General features: G+C 48.7%; 2 protein-coding genes across 2 annotated transcripts; one reads left to right on the top strand and one right to left on the bottom strand.

Annotated features, from left to right (window-relative positions):
• Positions 1–5655: 5655 nt before the first annotated feature.
• Positions 5656–7523, bottom strand: sam50 (SAM complex subunit SAM50). The gene is made up of 4 exons (XM_032055620.1): positions 7463–7523; positions 7270–7386; positions 6958–7144; positions 5656–6905 (listed from the first exon to the last, which is right to left on the bottom strand). Exons 1-4 carry the CDS (start codon positions 7493–7495, stop codon positions 5692–5694), a joined length of 1551 nt encoding a protein of 516 aa, XP_031909828.1. The 5' UTR covers positions 7496–7523; the 3' UTR covers positions 5656–5691.
• Positions 7524–9161, top strand: BDV38DRAFT_257441 (ubiquitin-conjugating enzyme E2). The gene is made up of 3 exons (XM_032055619.1): positions 7524–7825; positions 7877–7956; positions 8017–9161. The coding sequence occupies exons 1-3, from the start codon at positions 7799–7801 to the stop codon at positions 8747–8749; spliced, it is 840 nt and encodes a 279-aa protein (XP_031909827.1). The 5' UTR covers positions 7524–7798; the 3' UTR covers positions 8750–9161.
• The last annotated feature ends 873 nt before the right edge of the window (positions 9162–10034 follow it).

Raw genomic sequence — 10034 nt, 5'->3', positions numbered from 1 at the left:
ATGTGCGTCGTTGCCTAGTAAACCAGAGCGCTGGATTAGTACGGAACTAATAGGTGGAATGCCGAGCCACCCCCAAGTAATGATTCAGGTACTCCATCCATAACTTATACCAAACTGCATCCGCCAGAGATCCACAACAATAAGTATATAGAGTGTAGTCTTCTGGACATTTGACAATGTTCACTTTATGAGGGATTGTATCATTATTGAAGATATAGCCAACCGGTTGCTACAATATCGAATATGAGTAAGTACTTTCTACCAATGATGGAAGGTCAGAGAATATAGCCGCGGCCTCATTCCAGTAGCAATAGTACGGTTAGCACCACCGGCCTCTCCAGAGCTCACGTCACGCACCTTTTGCTCCAGGCATAGTGACTATGGGAGGACCGTTGATCGACACCGCGTAGCTGGTCATTCTCAGCGCTCCCGGGTGGCGGCTGGCTCGAGACAGGTGCGTAACCGGGCTTCTTCAAGTCAGGAGCTGCTTCACTGGTGACGGCTAGGCCCCGGGGAGAAGGAGGGGAAACTCCTTGCCGCTCAGCTATATGCCATTCAGGTGGCACAGGGCCTTGATCACGGGGCTCACGCTGAGATAACCTACCTCAGGGAGCATACCCACTCCAACAGCGACAGCGGGCTCGGATCAAAGACCATAAAAGCCGAGCTGTGAGGTAATATACATATTTCCGACTTGCCTACGTCACTGAACGCACGCTTTCTGATCCTGATGATGCGGTTGAACTGCGGTAGACACCCCAGCTATCATGCAAGAGGTCACCCACGAGCGGTTCAGGGACCTCAGTGTCCACGGCATGCCCCCTGGGTCGTTTTTATGGCTTCCTAGACGAAAATGGTATCGCATCGTGCGGATTTGGGGCTATGCAAAAGGTGTATCCTAAATTTGCAGGGAAATAGTGGTGCTTCTCCTACAAGCCAACGGTGGTGTAAACGGTGGCGCCAAGTAGTTGAACCTAAGTGATGTCGTGCAAACCTCAATTATGGGGGATTGTATAGCTGAAACCTGGCCATCTTTGTGGCTAGGAAATATATGTACCTGTATTAGCACGCGAGAGGTAGAATGAGGGCTACATTATGAAAGGTTCGTCATAAGGTCAAGAGAGAAGGTAAACTCCAAACTACCCTGTATATTGTATGTCTGCCCTGACTAGACTGGCTAACCCTGCTCTAGTAGGTGGATGACATAAGGAAAGGACACAGAAGCATTTGGGACTGATAAATTTGGTAGACAACAGCTAAGCTGATTATTCTAAGTCCCAATCTGACTCGGTGTACTAAGGTCAGTCAATTAAGGCGGCGGGGTCGCGTAGATTTATGACAAATGTTTTCGGAGTAAAAACTTTAAAAAATACTTGGGCGGTGAGGTGAGGGTAACTTCGAGAACAGCCGCGACGCCTCTTTTATCTCCGTATACTCCGTATCCACCGCTATCAAGAAAGCTTGCCCCGCCTATATAAGATGTTGCTAAACATCTCGGTCCTTTTACCTCATAGCCTCTGCTATAGTACCAATCAGAGCCATGTCTAAGGAATCGGATCTCATGCGTTGGTCCTCCCCATTCACGGTGACTGCGCCCCGTCATACGCCCAAGCTGCCTGGCGACAAAATCACTTTGCCCCAGTCCGCCCTCGAGCAGCTCCTCGCAGCTGCCCCGCTCCAGGAAATAATTACAAATAGTAGGCCTGTTCGCCCATATATTACGGCCTTTGACCCACCTAATCTGCGAACCTTTGCGACTGAGTCACGAGCTTCCGAACGTCAACATCAGTTACCGCATCCGCTAACATTCCGTATTGTTAACCCTAAGAATGGTCGTGCGATATACGCCGGGATACGTGAGTTCTCCGCCGAGGAGAATGAAGTTGGTCTTAGTGCTTTCTTGAGAGACGCCTTAGGGATTGAAGACGACCAATTCCCGTCGGAGACGAATAGATACGGGCAGACTTCGGAACCCTCGGAAACGATAGACGGCACTGCGGAACCGCAGCCTGCGTCTTTAGCCCCGGACCTAGCTCCTTTAGTCACAGTCCATGTTGAACAGTTGCCCAAAGGAACCTATGTTCGTCTCCGACCTCTCGAGGCTGGCTATGATCCAGAGGATTGGAAGGCTCTGCTTGAACGATACTTGCGAGATAACTTCACAACATTAAGTACGGGAGAGGTCTTGCAGGTTTTGGGGGGTCCGCACGAGTCGTTTAGATTCTTGGTGGACAAAATTGAGCCAGAAGGTGACGGCATCTGCATTGTTGATACAGACTTGGAGGTAGACATTGTGGCCCTAACCGAAGACCAAGCAAGAGAAACCTACCGGAGGCGGCTGGAGAAGGCATCTCGTGCCATTGGAACCCAAGGATGCTCTTCAACCGGCGGGGTACTTTCTATTGGAGAGAAAGTGCATGGCCTGGTAGTTCCAGGTGCATACGTTGACTACGAAATCCGCGAGTGGGATCGTGGAGATCCTGTTATTATCACAGTCGAAGGTGCAGGTGATGCCGACGTCTCCCTTTTTGTCAGCCCCCTTACCCCTCGCCAGAGGAACCGCCCTAGAGAAGACCAGCACCTTTTGAGTGACCTCACTACCCAACCGATCAAGCAAGTTCGGATTGAGTCCACTAATGTAGAGCTGGAAGCGGCAGAGGCTCTCTATATATCGGTTCATTCATTTGCCCATCTTGAATACAGCGGGGAGCATCCACAGAACCAAGAGCTACCGCTGCAGTACGAGTTGCAGATCTCAACTAGTCAGTCAGTTGGCTTCGACGGAGATTCGAAGGAGACATTAGCGCATGGTAATCCGAATGACATTCAATGTGGCAATTGCCAACAATGGGTGCCTCAGCGAACGTTAGTGCTGCACGAAAGCTTTTGCCTTCGGAACAATGTACTTTGCCCTCAGTGCCAAAATGTATTTCAAAAAAGGTCATCTGAATGGCAGAACCATTGGCATTGTCCTAATGACTCATCTTATGGCAATGATGTCTCAAGTAAGCGCAAGCATGACGTTATCTTCCACTCCCAGCGGTCATGTCGCGCTTGTGGGCTCGAGATGGAGGGCCTTCCGCGACTCGCTCATCACCGCATAACTGACTGTCCAGAAAAACCAATTTTATGCCAATTTTGTCATCTTGTAGTCCCCCAAAAAGGCGAGACAGACCCCGATATGCACGACCCAGAAGTCCTGGTCTCTGGACTCACTCCGCATGAACTAGTTGACGGTAGTCGCACAACGGAGTGTCACCTATGTAACAAGATTGTTCGACTGCGTGACATGAATACTCATTTGCGTCATCACGACCTGGAACGCTTGTCCAAACCCCCACCGCGTGTTTGCTTGAACCAAAATTGTGGCCGTACACTTGATGGACGCAGTGTACAAAGTGCAGCCACGCCAGGCACTGATACATTAGGCCTCTGCAGTTTGTGCTTCGGATCACTATATGTGGATACGTATGACCCTGAAGGAAAGGCACTCCGCCGTCGCATCGAGCGTCGATACCTTTCGCAAATGATGACCGGGTGTGGGAAGCCCTGGTGTCAAAATGAGTATTGCAAGAATGGGAGACGGGCCAGACAGCCTTCTTCCATACCAATGAATGATCTTCCCCTAGAATCGATGAGCGTAGCAAAGATTCTAGCCACAATCAAACCCTTCGTCGACGCCATATGTCTGCAAAGCGGTAATCTAAACACCGCACCGTTTTACTTTTGCACAGACCAAGTAGGCCAGCAGCGCCGCGTACTCGCGGAGATGATAGCGGCCGAAGGTTCCGTGGCTAGTGGCAAAGGTTATGATTTACCATGGTGTGTGGCATCCGTTGAAGCCACGGGAGGGGATCTCAGCAAAGCACGGGAGTGGTTAGAGAACTGGGCACCTGCGAAAAATGAGGAAACTAGTGTTCTATGTTAGTGCTTAAAGAAATTGACAATCTCCATACTAATGCTGAGGCTTTTACCTAATTATGTATAGAATAGATGTTAGAAAAGTCAGGTGATGGAAGTCCGCTCGGGTAAATTGTTTATCTATCCTACATATGCCATTAAATTCACGCTCGGCCCGGGCGGAATTTACGTAGACTATTCAGTTTGGGGCGTATACTTATTTTGTTGCGTTCCTCAATTGTAAGCAAGTAGCTCTCGTTGGCTGGAGTGATAGACACAATGCCTGTAGACACGAGTGTAGAGACCATTAATTCATAATATTCGTACATATTAATATAATATGACCGAGATCCTATATTGTCTACGCAGAACCAAGAGCGTTTACAAGACATATCACATTGGATTCAAGAGAAAGCTTCAATATCAAGTCGCACCCGTCTTTGCAGCCAAAGTCCCACTTCCGCGTGAAGAGAAGATTCCCATGATCCCGAAGACGACGTAAAACAGCGCCAATGGATACGCTACTAAGCCTCTCATCCCACGCATCCGTGCAACCGCGCAAAACATTCCCGAGGAGCTGTATGTACACCACCCTACGGCAGCTGTCGTCAACAGGTACCCGAACATAGTGTCCATAGGGATCATTATCCCAACAAGGTTAGTGAGCACAAGCGGTAGGAAACAGTAGCCCAGAACACTAGCAGAGCGAGGGAATGTCAATGTGGCCGAGAAATGACCGGCAGCTGAGGCTTCGGAATACGAAGCTTTGTGGTGAGGATCGTAGTTGGCCGGGTCCGCAGAATTGGGCGCTGGGGAGGTATCGAGAGCCGGAGACATAAGACTAAGAATCAGATGTAGAGCAACGGTGCCGAAAACTGCAACACCGTATATATAGCCGTAAAAGACTTTACCAGAAAGGAGGAGGAACGTTCCGTAGAGGACGATGTAAAGCAGTGCTCCATAGAGATCGCTATCATCCATGAGGTGCTGGTCGATCCGAGCGAAAGGATTGAGCACTGTCAAAGTCTGCAAGATATAAGTTGATGCCACTACGATGAAGGATAACAACAAGGGGAACCAACCTTAGTCCTGATATGTTCAAAATTTACCCCCAGCTCCTCCAACAACGGCGGCTCCCCCTCGTATCCCTCTGTACCAAATGCAGCAAGCCACCCAGTCCTCAGGCCGCCCTGTTCGCCCATCCTTCCACTAACGCCAGTGGCTGGAGATCCGAAGCCGCCATATCCACCACCAACCCCTCCAATTGGGTACGCCTGAGCGGCCGGGTTAGGACCTGCACTAAAGCCACCATAGGAAGCTTGGGAGGGAGTCGTATGGCCAGACACAGAACCGTAGGAAGAGGGATAAAATTGGAGGTTCTGTGCAGAAGCCTGGGATCCGTAGGGCTGTTGTTGCGGGTAGTATTGGGCCATTGGGGCCAAATGATGCAAAACAGAAGTTGTCTAGATAGGGGAGGGTTCAGAGGTGAAAGCGCACACAGATGACAGTATAGTTGTAATTTATTAGTGGTATCAACGAATTAAGAAAGACAATCCAATATGGAATGGAAAGCTGTAGCGGGAGAGCACTACCAGTAGCTGTATTGAGTGACAGTTGTCGGTGTTGCTGTACTAAGTCCGATGAGACCCGTGACTTAGATGGCTAAGGATGTGGATATTTACCCTATTGGGCCTAGATCGCTTTGATTACATAGTCACGCGGTACGTCGTACGTACATAATACTAATACCACCAAGAAGACTTCTATTAATTACAACAGGACTCAGACTTTCTACAGAAAATTAATACCAATTCCAAGCTGCAAACCTTTTCGGCCTTCTTCGCCTTTCCTCAGCACCAGTGGTAAAGAGAAATTCAGCTCGAACCTAGCAGCTGGATGAGCGTACACGAGCCCAACTCCTGCTGCGATGCTAGGCATTCCATTACCCAACTCGGAAATTGTAGAAATCATGGCGTCCCTCACTTCTGAGCCTGTAGTAGGTGTGCTCTTCTGTACGGTTCGCAGAGGCAACAGACGACCACCATTTACAAACGCCTGGAGTCGCAAGGGCTTTTCTGCACCAACCCGGGGGAGTGGAAGCAGCAAGTTTGCACTTCCTGCAGCATATACGTCTCCTCCCACAGCATCAGCCCCGTCGTGAGGCCCAAGGCCGCAGAGGCGGAAACCACGAACATCCGTGGGACCTCCAATAAGGAAGCGATCATTAGTACGCGAAAGCTGGGGTCTGTGGTTGGCATCCATTCCAAGGGGATAAAGGAGACCGGCACGGAATCCAGTGGTAAAGCTGATACCACTGTTGCCTTCGATGCCCGGCACTGGAATTGGGATTGCATTTTGTGCTTCGATTTCGGATTTCCAAAAAGACACATCTCCCTTTAGCGGACCCCAACCGGCTAGCTCATTGAAAGCCTTACAATAGTAGCCACGAGATGGAAGAAGCCCATTGTCTCTGCAGTCTTTGGACCAGGAATGAAAGATGCTACTTTTCACACTATCACCTGCGTCTGCTCGGATTGTTGGGGATGCATTCTCCGCCAGGCCAGTCATCTGCCGCCAAAGACCATTGTATCCGACTTCATGGCGATGGCCGGACTGACTCATCCACCGGAGCTTGCCCCACCCACCTTTCAAGGCCTCCTCGTGACTAGCCCAAGCCTTTTGCGTAGAGCTAGCGATTCCGCCAATTTCCAAACGGAAATCCGGGTCACTTAGAATGGGTGTTTCAAATGTCGCTTGGTAGGCAGACCTTGTCCTAGTACCCAGTGAAGCGTTCAAATTTAGGTTTTCGGCACCGCCGAACACGTTCCGCCAGAGAAGATTGCCATACGCGGATCCCTCCGTGTTACCGAGATCGGTCCCGGTCTTCAGCAGAACACGAGACTTTTCTTTGACCGATACAAACACGTCAAGAGTTGGGAGTCCCGATTGTGGGTCTCCTTCGGGCGATTGATCCAAGTACACAGACACTGGTTGCTGAAAAATGTCTGCAATTGCGTTAATCAAGCTCTTAGTGGCAGAGAACAATGATCTACAAACCGAATCTACTTAGTTTATCGGCACGTGCCGAGACTTCCCGTAAGGCTTCAGAAAGTGTGTGAGGCCTTTTCTGGTTAGAACTCAAGAGAGGGTTGAAAATCCGTTCAAGAAAGCCCCTGCGCGTGTGGTGTGCGTTGAGTATTTGAACAGACGAAATGACACATGGAAGGGTGGAATTTTGGTCGATCTGATATCATAGACAGATGGTCAGTTCTCATTGTATGAGGTTCAGTTGTCTTTTGCCTGTATGCAATAATCGAAAAGGGGGGGAAACAAAAATAAGAGAAATATAAGAGGGAGGTGAAACCACACCAATTCCCCAAGACGGGTCTGCGCCTTCTGGTAGATCGCGTGTATTCGCTCATTCACGGCCTGCTGTTGCTCCTCGAGCACTTTCGGGTCGGCACGCTGTTGAAGACGCTCGAAGATCTGAGAAAACAGAGAAAGTCGGTTAGCAATCACAAAAATAAGCGTCTTTTAATGAATTCCAAGAGATGAAACGTACGTCTTCATCTTCGGTGGAAAGCGGGGAAGACATTGTTGCGGCTACAATGGCCAACGACGCCTCTGGAAGGCTTTCTAGGTCACCTTCGATTGTCTCGGAAGTTGAGACGAAGTCTACATATGGCACGTGACCCGCAGTGCTCCTTAGATTCAACTCCACTGGCACCTACAAACACAGTGACTCTCCATCATCATCACTTCGTCCAATAGACAAGCCCTGCACAGTTTACGAACTGTATCGCCCTGCTTCCTTTTTATCATCTCCGTGGAATTTCCTCTGTATATCCGTACTTGGAAGCAGTGCTCGAACGAGACAAAACATAATTCTTATGATAAGATGGCGACGAAAGCAGCCTTCAAACGGGTGAGTCTAACAACTTAAATAGTATTCGAGCTATGACTAATCACTATACAGCTTACTCGTGAATATCAGAACATACAAAAGAACCCACCACCCTATATAATTGCTCATCCATCGGAGTCCAACATTCTTGAGTAAGATGTCGATCACGTTTCCCGTTGTCTCCTCCGAGTCGGCATTGATGCAGAGTATAGATGGCATTACATTCTCACTGGGCCCCCTGGGACACCGTACGAGAATGGACAATACTGGGGTACCTTGATGTTTCCTCCAGAGTACCCATTTGCTCCACCAGCCATCCGCATGCATACCCCAAGCGGCCGATTTCAACCATCTGCTCGATTATGTCTCAGCATCAGTGATTTTCACCCGAAGTCCTTTAACCCAGCTTGGGAAGTTTCGACGATTCTTATCGGACTACTCTCCTTTATGACTAGCGAAGAGATGACTACGGGTAGTGTCAGTGCGTCAGAAGCGGAACGAAGAGTGCTGGCCGCGCGATCGAGGTGGTGGAACTCCACAGGCGGAGGATCTCACGTCATTTCCACTCCAGGAGTGACCCCTACAGCCAAGGGAATCAACAATGTGAAAGCAGGAGATGGCGGGCTGAAGTTTCGCGCGGAATGGCCAGAATTAGACCAAGAGAATTGGAAGTGGATGAGAGACAATCGGATTGACACGAACACTGGCCAACTCATACCTGACCCCAATGCTGCTGCTGCTGCTACAAAATGTTCTCCAGAGACCAGTGCACTACGTAGGCGCCCGAACGGAAGTGCCCATGGCCTCGGGGCTGTGGTAGAAGGTGGCCACGTCGCACGAGAAGCGGGCCAAAGCTGGGTTCGACGGAATCGAGTTTGGGTTGGTCTCGCCTTATTATTTGGATATGCGCTTGTCGCGAGACTACTAAATGATGTTCAAGGTTAAGATTGAGTTTCTTGACTCTTGACTCTTTTCATACCCAGGAGGCGTTTAACACCCAATACGTGGCGTCATTTTATATCTCGTTTTTTTGTCGATGTTCTTTTTATCTTCCTCTTCCTCTTCCTCCCTTGTATATTCTATTTTTCTTTACTGTCCATTATTGTTCTCTCTTTCCTTTACTTTTTTCCTCCATTCCTCGACCGTCCCCTTTTTCTACAGCGGCAGTCTCCTATATCTTTCTCCGTGTTTTGTAAGGTTCGTTGGTTTTATAAGGACCGAGAGGCGTCTGGAAACAAGGCGGCGTTCGGTGGTAATTTGAGAAGCTTCAGATGTCTGGGACGTATTTAAACACTAGTGTGTTCTGCAATCAAGGATCACTGCACCCTTCCACTGCACCACTGTACATCGTATATCCTACAGCGTATACACTTAGTTTGATTTAGTCATCTACTGGTGATTTCAAACTGGGCATGGAGATCAAAAGTACATACACGCCATTTCCCAAAATCATATTCGCAACTGCGTGTGTAGTAGATACATATAGTGAAGAGCCACCTAACTTTAACTGAGGCCTTGAAGAATACCCCGGTTAATGGCGGCCATAGATATGAGGGTCCTAAGGTGAGATAGCAATGTTACATGAATGACTTCACAATACAACATCTGCTGCTTTTGAAGTTGCGGGCATTCTCGCGACATTCCATATCTCTTCTATTGTTGTGATTTGTTATTTTGCTTTATTTTTTCACCTTTACAGGAAGATGATGAGCTAGGTTAGATTAAAACTCTTCCGTAGAACAACTTAGAGGTAATGTGAATATATATTGCAGTTAACAATGCGTGATCGCCCTGCTTAGTCGACTGATACTAGATGTGAAAATCTTAATTTATGTTTTTATATCAAATTATGTCGGCATAATAATGCCCCTTTAACCCCTGATGGTCTAGTTGGATATGGCGTCCGGCTGCAATGGTATATACCTAAGCTCGATATAGTCCACTGAATGCCCGCTAGACTAGCATAGGTAGAGGCGATATTTCAATCAAGGAGAAGGAGACTGTTGCAAAAGTATGCGACTCCCTATACCCAGCAGACCTGACCGCCTCAGATGACAGCCCTCGTGCAGTCGTTTCACCGCCCACCTAGTTTATATAGTAGTAAATAGAACAATGGCAAACAAAGCGCTTGATTTTGAAGCCATTCAGCTCTATACAACGTGCTAATATGGCTCCTAGAGGGGAATAGTGGGATCCTCAGCTGCACGCGTGTATATGTGAGCTCCATTCG

The sequence above is a fragment of the Aspergillus pseudotamarii genome (assembly GCF_009193445.1).
Source record: "Aspergillus pseudotamarii strain CBS 117625 unplaced genomic scaffold BDV38scaffold_62, whole genome shotgun sequence".
NCBI lineage: Eukaryota > Fungi > Ascomycota > Eurotiomycetes > Eurotiales > Aspergillaceae > Aspergillus > Aspergillus pseudotamarii.
Note: the sequence above shows the minus strand (reverse complement) of the source record. Positions and strands in the feature narration are given on the sequence as shown.

Bases quoted from the DNA above. Each gene is read 5' to 3' on its own strand.
- sam50 (XM_032055620.1), bottom strand. From the start codon at position 7,495: ATGTCTTCCCCGCTTTCCACCGAAGATGAAGAC. The intron at 7,387-7,462 runs GTACGTTTCATC...CTGTTTTCTCAG, and splicing joins TTTCCACCGAAGATGAAGAC to ATCTTCGAGCGTCTTCAACA. The intron at 7,145-7,269 runs GTGTGGTTTCAC...CTATGATATCAG, and splicing joins AGACCCGTCTTGGGGAATTG to ATCGACCAAAATTCCACCCT.
- BDV38DRAFT_257441 (XM_032055619.1), top strand. From the start codon at position 7,799: ATGGCGACGAAAGCAGCCTTCAAACGG. The intron at 7,826-7,876 runs GTGAGTCTAACA...ATCACTATACAG, and splicing joins CGAAAGCAGCCTTCAAACGG to CTTACTCGTGAATATCAGAA. The intron at 7,957-8,016 runs GTAAGATGTCGA...TGCAGAGTATAG, and splicing joins TCGGAGTCCAACATTCTTGA to ATGGCATTACATTCTCACTG.